Source organism: Lycium barbarum, chromosome 1, assembly GCF_019175385.1.
Source record: "Lycium barbarum isolate Lr01 chromosome 1, ASM1917538v2, whole genome shotgun sequence".
In the NCBI taxonomy this organism is placed as follows: domain Eukaryota; kingdom Viridiplantae; phylum Streptophyta; class Magnoliopsida; order Solanales; family Solanaceae; genus Lycium; species Lycium barbarum.
Genome location: NC_083337.1, coordinates 153,982,796 through 154,004,589, shown reverse-complemented (window position 1 = coordinate 154,004,589; position 21,794 = coordinate 153,982,796). Strand labels below are relative to the sequence as shown.

At 36.2% G+C, this 21,794-nt stretch overlaps 2 protein-coding genes across 2 annotated transcripts; both read left to right on the top strand.

Moving 5' to 3' along the window:
* The first annotated feature begins 6,178 nt into the window (after positions 1-6,178).
* On the top strand, positions 6,179-11,278 carry LOC132618688 (uncharacterized). The gene is made up of 10 exons (XM_060333726.1): positions 6,179-7,088; positions 8,245-8,339; positions 8,468-8,535; positions 8,633-8,676; positions 8,851-8,928; positions 9,013-9,166; positions 9,414-9,566; positions 9,981-10,091; positions 10,624-10,689; positions 10,882-11,278. Exons 1-10 carry the CDS (start codon positions 6,832-6,834, stop codon positions 10,978-10,980), a joined length of 1,125 nt encoding a protein of 374 aa, XP_060189709.1. The 5' UTR covers positions 6,179-6,831; the 3' UTR covers positions 10,981-11,278.
* A 2,459-nt stretch (positions 11,279-13,737) lies between these two features.
* LOC132645505 (large ribosomal subunit protein bL34m) lies at positions 13,738-17,428 on the top strand. The gene is made up of 3 exons (XM_060362519.1): positions 13,738-14,097; positions 16,373-16,469; positions 17,004-17,428. Exons 1-3 carry the CDS (start codon positions 13,827-13,829, stop codon positions 17,074-17,076), a joined length of 441 nt encoding a protein of 146 aa, XP_060218502.1. The 5' UTR covers positions 13,738-13,826; the 3' UTR covers positions 17,077-17,428.
* The last annotated feature ends 4,366 nt before the right edge of the window (positions 17,429-21,794 follow it).

The window sequence follows — 21,794 nt, the reverse complement described above, 5'->3', positions numbered from 1 at the left end:
ACTGCGCTAAAGGGGTCCGTGTTTTTTATTTTTTTTGGCCCTTTTGGTTAACTCCTTTTTCATTATACTTTTTAACGTACATTGATCATAGATTAATCATACTTCGGGACCCCGAAACTTCAATATTTTATATAGAATTTTACTTATTTTTGTGCGTTTAATAAGGTAGGCTCAAAACATCAAGGATAAGAAAATCTTCGAACTGCCGTTTTAGTGGTTGAAAAGTGCTCGAACGCCATTTTTGTTTGAAGGCTTGGTGTCATTAGCTTTAAGTTCTTCACGAATACTTAAACTTGTTCATTAATAATAAACCAAAAGTAGTAAAAATACAATCATTGAAAAAAAAAAAAACATAAAATACATTCATCAATTCATGCCCTTGAGTTGATGAAAAACTAAACATGCTAATATTCTTCAAAATAACAATATCATCATAAATTAAACTTAAAACTACAGCATTCTTAATCATCACCAGAATAGAAGTCCTCAATATCGTCCTCAGAAAAATATTGGCGGTTTATTAAGACACATCTTTTTTCAGTAGATGTTAGTTTTCTACCGATTGATGATGCTTGTTCTTCGGCCAACTTTAGCATGTAAAATCTACATCGTCTTGCCAGCATTATGTTGTTTTCTTTTCTAATCCTTTGCACGGCAAGCTCGCAAGTTTCTGGACCTACTTGAAGCATGGTTATGGAGTACCTTGTTGGGATTGGAGCGTTGAGATTTTCCAAGTCACGAACAAGACGTTCTGATTCGGCAAGCCGATGTGCCCATTCTCGGCGTAAACCGCAATAATATTCTCGCGGATCTGAATATTTCACACTGCAGAAATCATCATTACGCTCTATAAGAAGATGGGGATTTAGCTCATCTAGTTTGAAATCACTAATATCGCTCGAAAAACTGCTATGATTTGAACTCTCATCATCACTACTATTTGGTTCTTTTGGAAGGAGTAAAGACCAAGCTGAGCTTCTACTACTCGACATTGAATATGTTGTAGTCTAATAACAAAAGAAAGTGCTACTTATATAGTTGCAAACTCCCATGTACTCCTAGTTGGGGTGGGGGTGGTCTTTATGACCCTACCTACTTACTTTATATAAAAAAATATTAATCTTCATCAGACATCTCACAGTCCGAATCCCACTTGGATCTAAATCTTGTGCTACCATGTACACCATATTCTACCCTAAGGTAACGTATTTGCATCCGATTGTTCTCTTCGCGAAAACGGTTAAGAGCAAAATTATACTCTTGTGGAGTTCCACGAGGCATTGATATAACACTTTTTTTGGGCGTTTAAGCCCTACTAACGCTAACTTTTGCTCCAGTGCTGCAGCCTCCCTAACACGCCAATTCCACTCCTCTGTCATCATATTGTTGTAACGTTGGTTGTATCTCTCGTTCGGGTTGTTTGAGTATTCAAAATCTTCACCCAATTCCCATGTCCTACCCATTGCGTCGAATATGTTTTCTGGAGTGAACGATATAACACGACTAATATCTCTAAATTTGTCAAAAAATGACATAGTAACTCAATTTTGTATGAAATTTTGTGTGGTTGGTAACTATTCGTCAAATTACGTTATATAACACTTAAAGTTTGATTCGAATTATGACGTTTTTCTGTATGACAGTTGAGGTGACAACATAGTGCAGGGGTATATCGCAGTAAAATACTGCGTTATGACAGAATAACACAGTAATTTACTGCGTTATACACATATAACGCAGTAATTTAGTGCGTTATTCTGACATAACGCATTATTTTACTGCGCTATTCTGTCAGGGTCTGACATAGCGCGGTTAATTCATGCGTTATGCAACACTCCGTACTTAATTTGATTTGACGTCAAGACACACTAGTTTCATGAATGCGTTGGTTCAATATTCAAACTTCAAATCTTATTAATACAGATTTCGAGTGAGAGAAAAAATTCTAAGTTTCATCCAATTTTTAACACAAATTCTAAGTTTCATCCAGTTTTTGCATTTTGTATTCCTCCTAAATTAGTCAAAAAAAGGAACATGTTCCAAAAATTAGAGTTTCTTTATTCTGGGACGGACAAATTATATTCGAGGAATATAATTAGCGCTATGATTCTTCCCCAAAATACCATGTTAAGTTTCCACTTGACTTAAAATCTCAAAACTGCTCCAAGGCTTGTATAATAGACTACAAGTTAGTAGGAGTGATTTTGATTTAAATATAATTGAAAAATATCCAATGTCATTTACGCCGCAAGGTGTAACTAGTTATGGACAGTGGTACATTCAAGACGATGGTTCTTTGACGGATTATTTGAAGGCTCCTTATGATTATAGGGAATGCATAACTTTCAACGTCCTTGAAATGTACATAGAGAAGGTCCCATTAATCGACTAGAATTCATGGCTAGGGCTCCTCGGGAAGCCCGAAATAGACCTCGCCAGGAAGCCCCATCTAGAATTCAACCCGAAATCACTCAAGCAGAACCTACTTATGAACACAATTACCCTGACATGAGTACTTATGAACACAATTACCCTGACATGAGTACTTATGAAGGCATTTTGACGAGTCAATGCCTCTGGATAGATTAAGTCAACAATTTGATGGGCAGTGGTAAATATTCATTTTTTACATCATCATCATCATCATCATTATTATTATTATTATTATTATTATTATTATTATTATTATTATTATTATTATTATTATTATTATTATTATTATTATTATTATTATCATCATCATCATCATCATCATTATTATGATTATTCATCATCATCATCATTATTATGTGTAGTGGCACTTGAATGCTACTAATGATGTCGATTATATTATTTAGGGGTTATACACCTGATATGGATCATATTAGACGATCCCCTCAATCGGGATGGATGAATCAGGTTGGAACATCCTCAACCTATCCAACTACTCAAACCGATGGTCCTTCCTCAAGTTTCGGTGCAGTTGATTACTATCGGTACGTCTATTTTTTTTAACATCAAAAAGTATTATTTTATGTATAGTAGTTAAAATACTCTACTTTCTTATGTAGGGAGAATGTGGTGGTTGCACCAAATTATAGGCAAAGACCTGCTATGGATGGTCCGGATTATCCGAATTATATAGTGACATCATCGAGCGATAGTGAGGAAATACCTAATGCGGAGGAAAGTGACGATGAGCAAAGTGAGGATGAGGTTGAGGTTGGAACTAATCCTCAATATCAAGTAGAACTGTTGCAAGACATGATGAACAGTCCGGCACACCAAGAGGAACTGAATTCACAGTAACCATTTGAACAGCAAGAGTCGACTCCGGTTCAGCCGCAAAGCAAATTTCAACAGCAAGAGTCGACCCCGATTCAGTGGCATTCCGATGAGATCCCCTATCTTGATCATCTTCAAGATCGCCCAGATGTTTTTGTCTTTACTAGGGATGATGATCATATTCGGCGAAGTTTGTGGAAAGAGTCAGTGGATCTTTTAAAACAAAAGGCTCATATTGAAAAAGGCATGATTTTCAGTCGAAAAAATCATTGCAAAGGGCTATTAAGATTTATTGCATCCAGGGGATGAGGGAGTTTAAAGTTGACGATTCCATACAAAATATTTGGCGATTAGTCTGCAAGCGAAAATATCAAGACTGCGAATGGATGCTCCGTGGTAAGGAAACTGCTGAAAGTATGTGGACTATTTCAAAGTTCTACACAAAGCACACTTGTGATATGGGTGACCTCCCAGATGATCATTGCAATCTAGATACCAATATGATTGCTCGTGTGTTAGTTGGCGACATTGGAAAAAGCCCAAGGTATCCCCTTCGCCTAAGTTTATTTTATTTTTGGTGTTAATATAATGTTCCTCGTTGTTGTATGCTTATATTTCAACTTATTCAGGTTCCCTATTAAAGATTGTATTACAGCCGTCCTGAAAGTATATAGTAAAACTGTTAGTAGGAGGAAGGCATATCTTGGGCGTAGGCGTGCACATGAGATAGTTTACGGCAATTGGGAGGGCTCTTTCAAGAAGTTGCCGAGATACATGGCGACTCTACAACACTTCAATCATGGTACTGTTGTTGAATGGAAGCTCAAATCGAAGCCTGATGTGCCCAGTAATATTTTTGAGTTTGTGTTTTAGGCATTCAAACCATGCATTGATGGTTTTGCTCATTGTCGGCCCGTAATATCAATAGATGGAACACATGTGTACGGGACATACGACATAAAGCTGCTAATTGCAGTTGGAATGGGTGCAAATGGAGCTATATTCCCTCTAGCTTTTGCAATTGAAGCTAATAAGAGCGTTAGTACGTGGGGTATGTTTTTGGACAACTTAAGGCAACACGTTACTAAGGATCGCATGGGAATATGTGTGATCTCAGACAGAAATTATGGCATATTGCATAATATGTTCAATTTGCAAGGGTGGCAGCCACCCTTTGCCTACCATCGTTATTGTTTAAGGCATTTGAATGCAAACCTCCAAAAGGCATATCGAATCCCAGCACTTTGCAATTGGATGTGGGCGGCTGCAACAGAGCATCAGGAGAAGAAGTTTAACCTGCAAATGGACATTATTAGGCGGGCGAATGAGGAAGCCTTCCACCGGTTGAATGCAATTGATAAAGATAAATGGACATTACACCAGGATGAAGGTAGGCGATGGGGTATGCTGACAACAAACAGCTCTGAGTCATTCAATGGCTTGTTGAAATCTGCATGGGGACTACCCGTCACCGCAATGGTGAGAATGACTTTTAAGCAGGTTGTGGAGCGGTTCGTCAATAGATCAAAAGAGGCCAAAGCACATGCAGTAGAGGGTCTAAGAAGGATGCCAAAACCGTCACAACTGTTTGAGTACCACAATTATAAGGCTCAGAAACATGAGCGGATGGAGTACAACTCTGCAGAGCGCATATTTGAACTCACAACAAGTGTGCACCAAGGTAAAGGAGGTAACGTCCACACAATTTGTGAGATTCCAAGAACATGCACATGTGGCAAGTGACAATCATATCACATGCCATGTTCTCATGCCTTCAAGTGTTTTATCACAATGGGAAAGAACGCCTCCGAGTACATGGCTGAGGAATATACAGTTGAAAATTATGCAAGAACGTATGCTGGAAGGTTCTACCCACTTGGTAGTGAGAGTTATTGGCCACCGGATCCATTTTCAATGGTTGCAAATACAGCATTTATCCGTAAATTCAAAAAGAACGCATACTCCCGTATTCATAATGAGATGAATGTTCCACCGGGGAGATACACTCGAAAATGCTCATTTTGCAATTATGTTGGTCATGATAGGCGCAAGTGTCCCTTACGGCATGGTGGTCAAACTACATCTCGCGGTGGAAATACCTCTCGTGGTGGAGGAAACTTTCGTGGTGGTAGATCTAGCAGTGGCGGCACATCTAGTGGTAGTGGCACATCTCGCGGTGGTGGCGGAAGATCAACTCAAGGGCATTAATTGATGATTTTTTTTAAAGTTTTTTTCTTTGTTTGATGATTATATTTTAAAAAGCTTGGATTTCTTATTAATGAACAAGTTTAAGTATTTTTCATATTGTTATGAATGATGCAATTTAATTATTTTGAGATTTGTATGAATGCTGCAATTTTGACTAAAAAATAGTAGTCTTATTAATGAACAAGTTTAAGTATTCGTGAAGAACTTAAAGCTAATGACACCAAGCCTTCAAACAAAAATGGTGTTCGAGCACTTTTCAACCACTAAAACGGCAATCCGAAGATTTTCTTGTCCTTGATGTATTGAGCCTACCTTATTAATCGCACAAAAATAAGTAGGGTTCTATATAAAATATTGAAGTTTCGGGGTCCCGAAGCATGATTAATCTATGGTCATAGTACGTTAAAAAGTGTAATGAAAGAGGGGTTAACCAAAAGGGCCAAAAAAAAAAGGGACCCCTCTAGCGCAGTAAATTACTGCGCTAAAGGCAGTTTTGTAACATTTGTTTTTTTGTTGGGTAGTTTGGTTCAAAATGTTTTTTTGAGGGCATTATGGTTCCGGACTCAGAGAAACAGGCGCATGTTATTTTCTTTTTCTGTATAATTGGTTTAGGCAGAAACAGAAAGCTACGTGGAAAGTGAGGTAGCCTTTGACTTGCCTTGTTGTGATTGTTTTTCCTTTCAATTGTTCTTTCTCGCCTGGACGTATTGCTCTATCTGCAAGTAAACCTATTTTAATCTCTTATGCAAATATTAGATCTTCATTCTCCTTTGACAAAACTAGTTTGAAGATTTCTTAAACGTAATGTTGTGAAAACCCACAAAAAAGAAAATGACATTCAATTTCTGCAACAAATAGAAAAAGAATCAATATCTGCAAAACTGCAACAAAGTTTTTTCATTATGAATTTTTATTGCTATTTGTCATTTTACATTTTCACTATCTCGTTGATATAAAATTAATCAATAATTTTTTTTAAAAAAAATAGTACTTCAAATTGTATCATCTTTTTTTGGAAGGGAAGATACAATATACTCTTTAGCTTTAAACTTATCACTCTTTTAAAAAATTGTATTTAAGCTTATGTGTAATTGAAGTTAGTGAGATGGTTTGATATGTGAATCTTGGGCGTGTAAGTTTTCTTTTCTACCTTCCAATTTGTCGTTACCACTGCCACATTGAAGAAACTAGCAATCTCACTCTCATCTTCACACTACATTTGTACAACTAGCCTCACGCCGTAGGAAGCGGTCTATCTATTTTAGAAGGCTTTATTTACCCCCTCGTTTTCCTCTCCTTCACGTCACTTCCGTTGTTTCTTTCAACTCCTCAATCACTCAATACGCTATCTCTCTCTGAATGAGGCCTTCAGGGGCGAAAAACTTGTTGCCAGCTGGCCTGGTGTCCAATCTTCAGGATGTCCTTTCCAGCAGAAAGGGTGCTCCTCAAAATGAAGATTCTACGGAACCCAACTCGGTTCCAGATGAGGTTGACAATACAAAGCCTGTAGTTTTGGTTACAAATGCTGATGGGGTCGAATCCCCTGGCCTAACATATCTCGTTCATGCTCTCGTTCGTCAGGGACTTTACAATGTTCACGTCTGCGCTCCTCAATCGTACGTGGGTTTTCTTTTAAATTTTCCTCTCTCCCCCTCTTACTTATACGTATTTGCTTACACAGACTCTATTTTTTATTTTTTTATTCTTGATTAATTAACTCATGCGTGCACCTCAACTCACCCCACCCTGCAAAAAGAAAAAAGAAAGAAAAAAAAACTATGGCTAGGGACGCCCGGTGCACTAATGCGGGTCTGAGAAGGGCCAGACCATGAAGGTAGACCATGAAGGTCTATTATACATAGTCTTACCCTGCATTGTTGCATGAGGCTATTTTCACGGCCGAACCCCTAAACTCCCGGTCACATAAAAAAAAAAAAAAAAAAAGAACTATGGCTAATTGGTTTCAAATTCGGTGTTGGAGTGGAATGGGTCCAAAATAGAGGAGAATATTATATAGGAGGTTTCCATAGCTAATCCCAACATGTTCTGGATTGAGCGTTGTTAATGGGGTTGGTGAATTTTTGTAGATGTTAAAATGCTAGAATGCAGGCTCTCTTGGTGTATGGGTCCTGATTAACTCCTGAGTTAGCTTTGTTAATTTGTTGCAGTTTGATTTATGGAATACAAATCTGAGTTTTCTAATGTAGTACAGGAAATAAGACCAATATTAACTTCTGTATTAATAGGACAATGTTGGTTTCTCTCTCATCACAAGAAGGATAATGGCGGTATCTAATTTAGTGTTTTGCTGCATTAGTTATGCTGCAATATTATTATTTTTTACCAATATACATCAAGTAATTGACAAAAATGTCATTATCGCTATTACTACTTTTAAGAAATCATCTATTCCTTATTATCTCCACATGTGTGTTAATAGTATCAATATTAGAATTATAAGAAGTTTATATATATATGTGTGTGTGTAAATATATATGTATACATCATATTTTAGTATACATCATTTTAACTGTTAAAGAAAGTGTTTCTCATTTTACTTTTCTTCTTAAAAGTTGTTTTTTATTCAATCAAATCAAAATTGATAATCATAAGTTTTATATATGTTTAATTATATTATTCAAATTATTTTTTTATCACATAATATAGTAAAACTAATACTTAGATTGGATAAAATGATTTAATGTATAATTTGTTTGCGAACCAAACAACCCCCTTAATAATTTATGGTTTTTCTTCCAAATGCTATTGTAGAGATGAATCAACAGCAGGACACTCTTTTACCCTGAAAGAAACCATTGCTGTTACTTCGGCTGAGATTCACGGTGCTACTGCTTATGAAGTTACTGGTATCACACTCCGACTGTTTGTTTTTTAGTATATATGTTTTATTCAGTTTTTTGTTGGAAAGTTTGCGATTGATATTTACTTTAGCTTTATAGGACTGCACTTACATTTAGATTTATTCTGGTGTCAGGGACTCCTGTAGATTGTGTGTCATTAGCCTTGTCTGGGGCACTATTTTCCTGGTCAAAGCCTGTGCTGGTATTCTTTGACAAGCTTTCGGTCATACCACTTCCCTATTTCATTTTTTGAGTTTGGTATTGCTTACACGCTGTTTTCTTTCTGCTTGGACCTTTAGGTGATAAGTGGAATCAACAAGGGCTCAAGTTGTGGCCATCATATGTAAGTAGTGTCCTTTTAGGTGAACTGTAATTAGCACAACTAATTTTTTTGAGATTGTTTTATTATGACTACTGCTCATATTGAAGTTGTGAAGAGACATTCTACCTCTTTTATTTGGTACTCTTATATCTCCTTAGAATTTTGTGATTATTTGTATTACTTCACTGTTTCCAGGTTTTACTCAGGTGTTGTAGCTGGTGCAAGGGAGTCATTGTTTAGTGGTGTTCCAGCTATATCGATGTCACTTGACTGGTATTTGCTTTTCATTTATGATGTACTGCTGAAATTTGATTAGTCTTGATGGCCTTAACAATGTATACCCATAATCTATTTTAGGAAGAAGGATGAAAGTAAGGAAAGTGATTTCAAGGATGCCGTAAGTGTTTGTTTACCGTTGATAAATGCAGCCCTTAGAGATGTTGAGAAGGGAGCTTTTCCCAAATGTTGCTTGCTGCATGTGGAAGTTCCAAAGTCTCCTCTGACAAACAAGGTCTGCTTTATTGTCACACCCTTTGATCGCTTCTTCCAAATGAAGAACAATACAAATATTGGACTTGTGGTTCGTTGGTCAGACCAATTCATCAAAACGAATTCATGTTTTCGTCTTCTTTCCTTTTACTCCCAAGTCCATCCATGTTCCATATATAGGGCTTATAGCTGTGTTTGCTTTAGCATATTGTATCTCTTCATGTATGTGCGGGGTATAGAGAGATTATTTTTGTCCCTTTATGTGACAGGGATTTAAATTGACCAAGCAAAGTCACTGGAGCACTAAGCTTTGCTGGCAAGCTATTTCAGCAAATAGGAATCCTACTGCCGGACGTTTTGTTCCCAATCAGCAAAGCCTTGGACTACAGCTTGCACAACTAGGCCGAGATGCTTCTGCAGCTGTGAGTTAACTGGTCCTTTACTGACACGTGAATGAGTGACAACCCAATTTCTCTTCAAGTTAAGCTAGATCAAGAATTAATCTATCCCCTATCCCTATATCTAAAAGGAATTTATATGGAGTTGAAATTCTGTTGAATACTATTAAAAAAGCATAGCATTCAGAGCTTAAGGCAGGTAGTAACTTAAAAGCTGATTCATTTCCCAGTTCATGAGTTGAGCAGTATTGGAGTGGCTTCTTTGATTCCGTTATAGTACGCAATGAGATAAAAGTGCACATAAATGGGTCAGAATACAGTTATTTGTGAGAAGCTTTTAGAACACTTTGCAGCCCCTTCTTGTTTTAGTTGTCTCAGTCAAGGTTTGCATTGTAGATACTCTTAACCATTCAGACCTCCAAATCTCATTTTTCTCAGGGTGCCGCCCGCCGGTTAGCCACTCAGAAAGAGAATATAAAGGAGGTTGAATCTGTAGGTGTAGCAGGGAAATCTGATCCCAACCGGAAAGCCAAGTACTTCAGATTGGAGGTAAGGAATTTTTTTCCATCTCTAGGGAAATATCGTATCCAGTTGCTCTCTTGGATAACTAATAGAGGAATCTTCAGGTTATTTTCTAATTGAAAATGCAATTTTCAACTTAATTAATCTCTGTCAATGGAAAAGAGGGATCTTATGTATCAGAGCATGTTAAGTGATTCTGATGCTGATCTCCTTTCTCTATAAACGAATCCACGTTTACCTGACAAAAAGGGGAAATTCTGATGAGTTCTCACATGTATGCTTATTGTACTATCTTTGTGATGATGGAGCAGGCTTGTTTTTTCTATTTGGTTGTCACTTTTATATTTTTGATAAAACTTGGTTGGTCACTTTTATGTCCTCAGATGTTGCGAAGTTGTGGTTCTCACAACCAAGCATCTCACATTTCCTTATACTGATCTTTCTCATCTATGCCATCCCATACCTTTTACTTAGCATCTATGCAATCCTATACCTTTTTACTGGTACCAGTTGGTTCTAATGTTAAAGTGGATGTCATCATTGGTTATTTGCACTGCAGTTACTTGAGAAGAAGCAGGAAGAAGAGGACGAGGATTTAGATTTTAGAGCTCTTGAAAATGGCTTTGTAAGTTCATTACTCTAATCCTCGATATAAATGTCTTTCTCCCACATGGTGCTGGGAGGGAGTTTTAGAGTTCCTTGTCAATTATCTGCCCTTGTGGACACATGTAACATTACAGTCTAGCCAATCTCACACTAGGGGATAAGCTCTTGTCTTTATATGCTCTTGACCGATTGATATTATTGTGCTCAACAGATAACGGTCACTCCAGTCTCTCTATCGATGCATGTAGAAGCAGATGTTCATGCAGCCACTGCAGAGTGGATTTCCACTGCATTAGAAGCTGAACAATGAAATTCATCCAGTCACTTGATCACTAACCTTCTGTACATTTCAAGACGAATTTGTCTTGGTCATCTATGCAAAATCCACATTGGTGATGCCTTGATTATTGATTTGTTTTTGTCTATTGCCTCATCCCTTTTTACTTTGTAGTGAAGCAAATCCATCAGCTAACAGGGTTGTGTTGTAGGCTTCTTTATTGACAAAGTTGTGGTTAGGCAGAATGGTTAGGTTATTCTTTTCTACCTTGTAAACAGAGACAAACAGATGAAATATAGTGGAATGCTTTTCATTACTTGATATGCTGAAAGTTGAGTGATTCTTTGTTACATGATTCTTTCTTCGGAAAAGGCCCAAATATGCGATCGAACTATCGGAAATGGCTCATTTATGTCACTCGTCAATAGTTTGCCTCATTTATGCCACTTGTCAACAGTTTGTCTCATTTATGCCACTCGTCAATAGTTTGGCTCATTTATGCTACTCGTCAATAGTTTGACTCATTTATGCCATCGAACTATCGAAAATGACTCATTTATGCCACTCATCAATAGTTTGGCTCATTTATGCCATCGCCCATTACCAAAATGACTCATGCATGCCATTTTTCGTTAACGCCGGTGTTACAATACCAAATATGACACGTGGCTTCCAACTAGATTATGGTTGTGGGTGGGTAGCGTATGGGTCAGATTTTTATTAATTTGGGATTTAAAATTGGGCTCGTTTAATTAAACGACGTAGACCTCTAATTGGAGGTCACATGTCATAGCTGGTATTATAAAACCAACGTTAATGAAAAATGACATGGATGAGTCATTTTGGTAACGGGCGATGGGATAAATGAGCAAACTATTGATGAATGGTATAAATGAGTCATTTCTGATAGTTCGGTGGCATAAACGAGCCAAACTATTAATGAGTGGCATAAATGAGTCATTTCCGATAGTTGGGTGGCATATTTGAGCCTTTTCCGTTCTTTCTTTGCAGAAGCATCTGAGTGATTGTTTATTACTATTCTTTCTTTGCAGAAATATCTAGTGAAGTGAAACTTTTGTGTACTACTCCCTCCGGATCAGAAAGAGTGTCCACTTATTCATTTTCACACTCCTTAAGAAAAACTAATTCCTAGGCAAAAATAGATAATTTGACTAAAATGCCCCTAATTAAATAGTTATTGAGATTTGGTCATCTAACACTTAATAAGGGCAAATCTGGAAAAGTAAGGTTAATTCTTTCTTGATTTGGTAAGTGAACACTCTTTTTTAACCAAAAAAATAAAAGCTAAGTGTATACTCTTTTTTATCCGGAGGGAGTATGATTTACCTTGTACCACGCGGAGTGCACAAATAGCCGAACCCCCATTTAAGCCATATAGTAAGAGTTCTTAAATTTTTGCAAGTATAACCGTTTTTAAATCAACTTCGGACGCGCTAGTCTGAAGTTCAGATAAACGTGTAAGAAATTTGACTTGCCAACATTTATCTTCAGACAATTTTGACGGAAGTAACTTCAACCATTTTTGCATGACGCTCCGGTCATAAATTACTGAACTTAACCCATTTTTTGCATGATGTTCGGGTCATATACAACTGAACTCACTTGATGTTAGACTTCTAAGTGACGTATGATTGCTTCTCCATAGTGTGATATTTCTTGTGGGCAGCACAGTAACTCAAATAAACACTCCTTGGCATCTTGCAACAAGAAGATCTAAATCCTAAGAAGATAAATACGGGAAAAAGGGAGAGTAGTCCTTAAATTGGCTATAGATAAAAAATTTAAGTTATTTCGCCTTAAACGGGGTTGTGCAAATAGGCTAGCTCACAAAACTACTTCTCTCGTGCGTTGGTAATGGATCTCTCGTCTTACATAATTAACTTTTAGCAAAATTATAAATCTTTTGATAACACAAGTTATGCATAATATGACAACCTATATGCTAATAAAATATATGACGATTGACATAAACTGGGTCGATTTACGGTTAAACAATTTTAGTAACTATCATAATTTGATTATTTTTATTTATATCACATTAACGTTGATACTGAACATAAAAATATGCGACGGGTTGGAGGTTCTAGCTACATGAATAATAGTAAGAACACTGTGAATCGTCGTTGAGCAAAGGAGGACACAAGAAATAAGTCACAATTGGATCTAACTTCACGTTTCAAATCAAAGCAATGTCACTGCAACAAGAAGAAAGTCATAATTGAATTTTTAACATAACGTTTCAAATCGCAGAAATAGCATTCACCTGCACTTTTCGGCCATATAATTAAAAAATAATCACTGTCATGGAGTTTCAAATTTCATAGGTGAAATTCCATGGTCTATCCTGATGTTTCACTTGTGGAACTTAAAATTTCAATAAGGTAATTATTTTTCAATTACAGGATCTGAAAAGACTATTTGTGAATTTTTAACCTTTCAAATCAGAAGAAATTGTACGACCTACTTTCAAATGGGCTGATCTTTAATTTTTTGCCTTCAAAATCGAACTTATGACAGGACATAAGTTCTTTAAGGGAGCGGACATAACTTTTGTGATATTACGATGCGAAAATATAAAGTTACGTTCGTGAAATAGTAGTTTGTTACGAGGCCCAACAAAGACCAGCACAAAACAAGGACAAAAGTGCAAATGACCCCCTTTCAAATCAAAATCAGGCTACTTCAACTTAATTGGGTTAGAACCCACATTTTAGAAGCCAAGGCCCATAAAAAGATCGGCCCATATTAAGCCTAAAAAGTTTTCTCAGGAAAAAAAAAATGGAGGAACCTGGAAGAAGTCGAAGTAGATAGAGTGCTAGTAGGGTTTAGCATCGTTGTTGTGTATCAAGTGTAAGAAAATGTCGTCATCTTCATCAAAAACCCTAATTCGAACAGGCGTTTCTCTGATTAGCCGTTTAATGAGCCAAAACTTAAGATGTTTATCATCAGCTCAAACTCCAGAAATTGCAAATCGGACCCTCACTTCTAGGCTATTTCCATCTCTATCCTCTCAGTCTCCAGTTCCTCTTAATTTACCCCAATCCGATGTTGATTCGTTCAAAAAGGTTTCCACTGAAGGTTTCTTATATCCCACTGGCCTTCCTTCTCTCCCCTTTTTCCTCCCTGACGGTCAATCTCTTTTTTCCCTCTCTTTATATTTCAATTTATACTACATTATTGTGTAATCTTGGTATTTAACTGGTAATTTGTGGTACATGTTATATTTATTAAGTATTTCATTTGTGATATGAAATGGGCCACAGCAGAAGCGTAATAGATGTAGATGAAACATATAGTTGACCTCAACTAGGATCGAAAATGTAGCATACGTAACTGGTTAATTTTGAAGGGAAGGTGTCTAAGTGCTCAAATATTCAGAATATACAACAACAAAAACATACACAGTGTAATCCCACAGAGTGGGGTCTGGGGAGGGTAGAGTGTACGCAGACCTTACCCCTAACTTGGCGAGTAAAGATTCTGTTTTCAGAATATCATATGCTGAATTTGTCCATGCCATTTGGTTAAAGAGAAACCGAAGATCTAAAGATGAGGATGGGAGAATATAGCCAGGGATGTTTGATATTCTACGGATAGCTAGTTGTGTATAACTTAGCTAAAGTTTTGTAATTCTTTCACTGGTGATTAATACAATGTTAGTTACCCCAAAAAAAAAAAAAAAAAGATACATTGCACTTGGAGCTGCTAGTTGATTCAATTTCAAATGCAATGACAGTTGTTCCTTTCTAGCCTGTTGCTTCTCTTTAGGATCACACTTCGCAGGAAATTTCAATATCATTAGAGCACAGGGATAAAAAACTCTCCTTCTTTTCTATAGGCAAAGATATGCTTGACCAATCCATCTAAGGCTGTGTGGTGATCAAAGTTAGCTCTGGAAGTTTCTTGAGCAGGCTGCTAGTTCAAGTACATTGATAACTTACAGTCGGGTTAAGCTAAAAGTGGGTGTGTTGAGTTGAATTTCAGCAGGGTGAAACAGGTCGAGTTAAACAAAAAAATGAGTTATAGTCCAACCTGTTGAACTTTATATGCCGGTCAAATGTTGGGTTTCAAATGTATAAAAAGATAAGTGGTGTCAACTTGTGCAATGCAATCCATTGTGGCTTGCGCTAATTGTTTTCGTAGAAGTTAGAACTAGAATTTACTAATTACATCTCTTGATAATTTTTTATTCATTTTCAACGCTACAGAGTTTAGAAACAAATTGTTAACCGTCGGACATTGCTATGTTGGTTTCCTCCTTGTCTGAATATTCTTGGCTTTCCTGACTGCAGTATCCTTTTAATGATGTTTAAAAAGTCAAAATACTATCTAATGTCTATTAAACAAAACAGGGATCCAGTAGCAACCTCTTCTTCAACGTAAATAGACAAAAAGTTTAGTTTCTGTGAAAACTAGCTTAGTACTTTTCTCAAACTAGAATGGAAAAGGAGCTCTCATATCTCAAAAGATAAATAAAATGAGAAATGAAGTACCAACAGGGTGAGATGTAACCCAATAGGTTGCAGATCATTAGCTCATTGTAGAACAATATTCTGACGGGTAATATTGTTTTAATTCATAGCTAAACAACTTATTAAAGTTGTGCGAGTTACACAGAATAAGCGAAATGTGCCACCGAATTCATAATGTAGCATTCTTAATTTTATAGATGCCAGGCTGTTCTCTTTGTTGTTTGCTTCAGAGCAGGCAGGCATATGGGTAGAATGAAAAGAGATGTTCTTGGATACTGAATTAAAGCATTTCTTTGTCTTCTAATTAAACCACGATATATGTTGACTACCTTGAGTTTATATTCTATGTTTACGCCAGTTCTCATGGTTCTCCACATTCTAACTGGCACTTGGAGAATGCTCTCTAGAGAAGTTAGTAAACAAGAATTATCCTGATGTGAGACTATTGTATATAGAGTTGATAGCTGTACGGAGGCTCTTTTTTGTCTATGTGGGTGCTTTCGGATGAGTCAGATAAAATAGTCGCGAAACAAGTATTACCTTGATGTTATCCTTATAAAAAAAAGAATTTCGTTGATGTTAGACATTTGTTTATAGAGTTGATAGCTGTATGGAGGCTCTTTCCTTTCTACTTGGTTCTATACACTTCTACAAATGTTAATTGTTGTTTAATTCATTTTCCTAATAAAAGAAAAAAGCTTGGGTAGTCAGAAATTAAACTTGTTATATAACTGTGAGTTGCTTGTACCTTTCTTGGACTGGTCTGGTTTTGTGTGAATTATTTTTGTCAAAGCAATTAATAATTAACATTATTATTTGTTATTTCATCTGTGTATCTATTTAAACCATCAGAGACATGAATACAAAGAATCATTTAATTAACCTGGTTTTACATGAATTACTATATCATTCTTCTATTTCTGTTCATGCAGTTGATGATTCTTCGTCTAGTGGGATGCTTTTGTTTCCAAAGAGAACCTACCAACCCAGCAACATCAGGCGCAAGAGAACACATGGTTTCTTTGCTCGGTACGTCCCTCTCGCTTGCTCACTTTAACCACTGGACAAATTGCCACATTCTCAGTAAGAATAGTATTATGCACCATCTAGCACTTATATTATTCTATTATAGCTTTTTGAGTCTTTGAGTTGTTGAAAGAATATGCACTAGGCCACTTTTGCTTCTCTTCCTTTTTCTGGAAACTGTAGGATTATAATAGTTACAATACATTCCCCTGAGTCACATTTAAGTTATCGACATACTATTTTACTTTTAGAACAATTCCAACTAGAAGTAAGTGTACATGAAAGTGGAGTTGGAGTTGGGGATATCATGTGTACTGCTATGCTTAATATGATGCCCAGGATTCTGGTGTGCTCTCATGCTTGCGATAAAAATTAGGTTGTCATTTGCCTCCTAGGTTATACCTGATCAGCTCAGTCGTTGATTTGTCCAGCTAGTTTCATTTTTCTTGGTTCACTCGCTTTATAAGAGATCTTTTGTCTGGATTGTTTATGTTATTTGTTGAGTTCTGACTATCACGCATTTTAATCATTGAGCAGCAAAGCAACAAAGGGTGGTAGGAGAGTTATTGCTCGACGTATTGCGAAGGGTCGAGCAAGAATAACAGCATAACAACAATTTTTGTTGCGTGGTTCACAAGTTGTACGGGTCAAGGCTAGAAGGCTGATTTAGGGCATTTCACGGATAACTTGAATAGGTGAAGTAGCGATTACTGAAAAGAATAGGATGAGGAGGTGATGTTTTGTTGAGCCTCAAATTGGAGATTGTACTTAGGCTCCTACTTCCCAGCTTTGTCCCCAACGCTTCTTAATATTTTTCTTTGGATTGAAGCTATTTTTATTTCCTCTAGAGATATGCATGATCTGTAATAAGGATTTTTTTTCAAATGTACCCAAGTGTCCTAGAGATTGACGTGCGAACAATATCACCCTTTGGTTGTTTATGGTAAGTCACTTGATGGTCACGATAGAGACACCCATCTTAATTTAAGCAAGTGGATGTTGCCTAAGTAACGCGTTATTCCTTTCCTTTCAACTTATTCCCTGCAACTTAAAGTGTCACCAAGCTTCACATCTTCTTACTTACCATCTGCCCATTCAAGGTCCACTCCTCCCCAAAAAAAGAAATTTTGAAGTGAAGAAACAAAGAATACAATTGAATATAAGATTTAACTCTTGCCATTTTCTCTTAAAAAGGACGTGCGGGTCAGAGCGGAGGGGTACTGTTTATCAAATTTTTTTTTTTTTTTTTTTAATATCGATGCCTTTTATCGATTATACGTAGGTTGCTTAGTTGATTTTTTATATTATCAAATTAGGATTAGTATAAACAGTCACCTAGTGTTTTAAGTTATCTTAACCTGATACGTTTTTGGTATCTTCAGCAAATAGCCGACCGGATTAACTATTTATTTTTCCTAGCTGGTATACGTTGATTATAAAAAATAAAAAATAAAATTAAAAAAAACACAAAAACCATGCATAGAAATTAAACCCTCTAAATTTAATCAATGCCTAAGGAAAGTAAAATGAAGATAAATTCAGATCAACTTTTTGTGCGGATTTCCCTTCATGCGGACTGGTCTTTAATTTTTGCCTCTGCTTCTCATTTAATGAAAATTTGTGAGCCAAAGTATCCTTATTAGCTGGTCTATGAAATCAGAGATACTTGGTTCGATCCCCAGCAGAGTCGGGAAAAAAAAAGTCGCAAGGCGAAGTTTCATGTTTGGGGAAATTTTTATAGAAGCTTTGCCTTGTCCGGCATAACTTCTGTAGAAATGAAGTTATCTAGCATAAGTTGTGTAGTAGCTCGGCATAAGTTTATAGAAACTTTGCCTTGTTCGACATAAGATCTGTAGAAATGAAGTTATGCGGGATAACTTAATTCTTACAGAAAAATTAGATCATATATAAGGGTAGGTCGAATTTCTCTTTTTAATTTTTTTCGATGTAAGGATATTTTTCGATCACTTTTTTGTTACTTAAAGTGCGGAAGGACAAAAATGAAAGACCAGGGGTCTGAGGGACAAAAACTAAAGGCCACCCAAGATAGGAGCATTCATGCAAATCACCCAATTCAGATCGGGCAATTTGCACGATTGTCCTTCATATGGATTGGTCTTTAATTTTTGTCCCTTAATTCGTTGGTCTTTAATATTTACCCTTCACTTAAAAAGGTAGTCGAAAATATCCCGAAGTTTTAGGTTCGAAATCAAGTAGAGTTTAAAATAATAATATTCTTGCAAGACATAGGTTCATATAACTATGCCTATTCGAGCGAAGTTATATAGAAGATATGTCAGAGGCGACATACTTTGTCTTGTAAGACAAACTTTTACTTATGTTTTAAGGCATAACTAAAAGTTTTTGGCTTAGGGTAGACTTTAGTTATGCTTTAAGGCAAAGTCTGCCGCATAAGGCAGACTTTTTGCAAAAGTCTTGCCTTGTGAATTTTTTTTTTAAACTGAGCGGGGGTTCGAACCCAGAATCTCAGGGTATTTTCGACCACCTTTTTAAGCGAAGGACCAAAATTAAAGACCAGCAATTTGAGGGCCAAAAATTAAAGACCACCCCAATATAATAACAATCCGCGCGAAAAAATGATGTAAAATTTTCACAAACAGCTACCTTTTATCTCCTTCTAACAACCTATAACTACATATTCTACATTTACAATTCGTAGCTGAAGGACCCTATATTTAGCTAGTAGACGCGTCAAATTAAATATATGATAAATATAACGGAAATACACACGCTGAGAAAACTGAAAGTGCTATATTTATGGAAACAAAATCTATTCCAATTTAAATTAAAATCAATTTTTAATGTTCCCTGATTCACACAAATATCCTCCCATTCCATATATGATCTCATATCTTATTCAAACAGCTAACAAGATGTTATGTTATATTGGTGGTTTAATAAGATTTGAAAAGTCTACTCTATATAAACTGATTTGACCTTTTATTTTGAATTTATGTTTTAATGGTTGTATTTCGTATATATTTTAGTTGCATTTTGACTGATCTGTTAGATACTACTTATTCTGGTTTACTGTTAACTATATTTCATATATATTTTACATATATTGGGAGTGTATTTAGATGAAATTTTAACTTCTGTAACACACTGTACATTAAAAGTGAATTTATGGAATATATCTAAGTTATATTTGTTGTATATTTTGACTGTATTTAAATGGTTAAATATACTACGAAAAATTATAGTTATGGTGAAGAATAATAAACACGAATTAACTGAAGAAACATGTGAAAAAAATAACAATACAAAATATAGATCTGGTTAAGTCACAGATCTATAATAACTGAACTAAAAAATACAAACGAACTAAATATACTGAAAATACAACATAAATATATAGGTTAAATACACGGTAAAACGTAAAAATCAGTAGAGAATCTTACCTTTTTTGGGAATTAGATTTGAATTATGAGTGAAATTAATGAGTAGTTAATTAGAGATAAACAAGGAAGATGAACTATTGTAAAACTGATTTGAAATTGGAGGAAATTAAGGGATATTGGGCATAATGGCGTGTATTTAGGGGGATAGGAGAGAGAGACTTTTTTTTTTTTGCTTAAATTTAGGGGTGTGGGAAGTTATCAGATGAGTGGTAAGAAAGTGGTAGCTATAAGAAGTAAATATGTTATATTTTAGCTACTAAATATAATTATTGTAAAGTTTAGTTATGTTCCATAAATAGATAATAATGTAAGCTATGCCAAGTAAATTTTAGAAAAATGATTGGGATTCATTGTTCTCTACTGGGCCCTTACTTTGAAGATCCAATGTTGATAGCCCGAGGCCCACGCTGAGTTTTGTATTTTACTGCAGCCAGCATCTCTCGGACCCGACGTTCCTCGGCTTCTGCAAAACGGTATCTCATGGCGGACTCTAGAGGAAATGAAGCCCCAATTTCTTCTACAGGTAACATTTTCCTTCTTTCCTATTATCTATTATCTACCCTTCTCCTTTCCTATTCTATATGTATTGCTAACCAAGGGTGTTTCCTGAGAAAAATAAAAATTATTGCAAACTAGGATGCTGATAGATTTATTATTAGAACAAAAAGAATGCAGCTTTTGGGTCTCTCTCACTTACCCACGTCCTAATTCCTCATGTTGTCATGACAAAACTGAACAGAAGTTTTCATTTATGCGGACAGTTATTGTTTTAAAAATTTCAATCTTCACATTAATTGATGTTGAACTTCGTAGTTGCCTCAATATCTATTGGTATGTTGGATATCCTACATCCCTACCGTAGTGTTCCTTCGGTCTTCTTATATGGTCTCGAGCAATCAAGCTTGCTTTTGGGTTAAGTTAGGCCAAGGTCCTTTCTTTATCATGGTAACAGGTCGGGCACGTCTCAATTCTTGATTTACCCGGTGTTGGGCGCCAAGTTATATTGTCCACGTTTTAGTTGCTACGCCTGAGCGTCCAGGGTGTTGGATATACCACATTGGTGGGGATGTGGTCCTTTGATCTTGTCATATGGTGTTTGACAATTCTCACCTCTTAAGCTAGCTTTTGCGGTTGAGTTAGACCCAAGATTCATTTCCCTTTCTTAATCATGGTATTGGTGTGCATTTTTCTTTTCAGTTTGTTTTGCCATCCTTGCTTGTCTGATGGGAAATGATTTATTTCTGTTGCTAATATAACCTGTTATTGTTCAAACTTAGGATATTATGTTTTATGTTCCTCGTTGCCATTTTGATCTCTTTGTAATTTTAGATGTGAAAGATGTAAAAGCACCAAATTTAATTGAGCGAGCAAAGGAAGAGATTGAGGCTATGATTCACCACGATAAAAAGCCTCATCATCACAAGGAAACTCATGGAACTAGTGATGACATTGATGAAAGCACCCCAGTGGATGAAGTTAAGGGACCAAATGTATTTGAAAGAGTCAAGGAAGAGATCGAGGCAGTTGTACAAAGTATTCACCCTAAGAAATGATCCAACTCTTTGTTAAATTAACTGTTCTCACGTCATTAATTTTAACTATACTGGTTCCCTGTTTCCTTCTGATGTACAATAGCTAATTGCTACATATAATACTATTGATTTCTTGGTGTTTCATTGAAGGTGTTGCTAATTATGTCTGCTTTTGATGTGTCATGATCTTTTAGAAGGGTCCTTGCTGATCTTAGTTTCTATATCATGTCAACTGTGTCTTGAAGTCTTCTCAGTTCAACATCCTGGTACAGTTGAGACATTTCATTTTGCAGTAAATAGAAAATTCATTTTGAGATATGAATATGAAAAAGAAAGGTAACCGCCTGGAGAATCGATTTTTAGGACCTTGAAGG

What these genes read in the sequence shown, in the direction of transcription:
- LOC132645505 (XM_060362519.1), top strand. Translation starts at nt 13,827, where the DNA reads ATGTCGTCATCTTCATCAAAAACCCTAATTCGAACAGGCGTTTCTCTG. An exon ending in CCCCTTTTTCCTCCCTGACG is followed by an intron (nt 14,098 to 16,372) that starts GTCAATCTCTTT and finishes CTGTTCATGCAG; the next exon opens with TTGATGATTCTTCGTCTAGT. An exon ending in ACACATGGTTTCTTTGCTCG is followed by an intron (nt 16,470 to 17,003) that starts GTACGTCCCTCT and finishes ATCATTGAGCAG; the next exon opens with CAAAGCAACAAAGGGTGGTA.
- LOC132618688 (XM_060333726.1), top strand. Translation starts at nt 6,832, where the DNA reads ATGAGGCCTTCAGGGGCGAAAAACTTGTTGCCAGCTGGCCTGGTGTCC. An exon ending in TCAAGTTGTGGCCATCATAT is followed by an intron (nt 8,677 to 8,850) that starts GTAAGTAGTGTC and finishes CACTGTTTCCAG; the next exon opens with GTTTTACTCAGGTGTTGTAG. An exon ending in ATATCGATGTCACTTGACTG is followed by an intron (nt 8,929 to 9,012) that starts GTATTTGCTTTT and finishes AATCTATTTTAG; the next exon opens with GAAGAAGGATGAAAGTAAGG.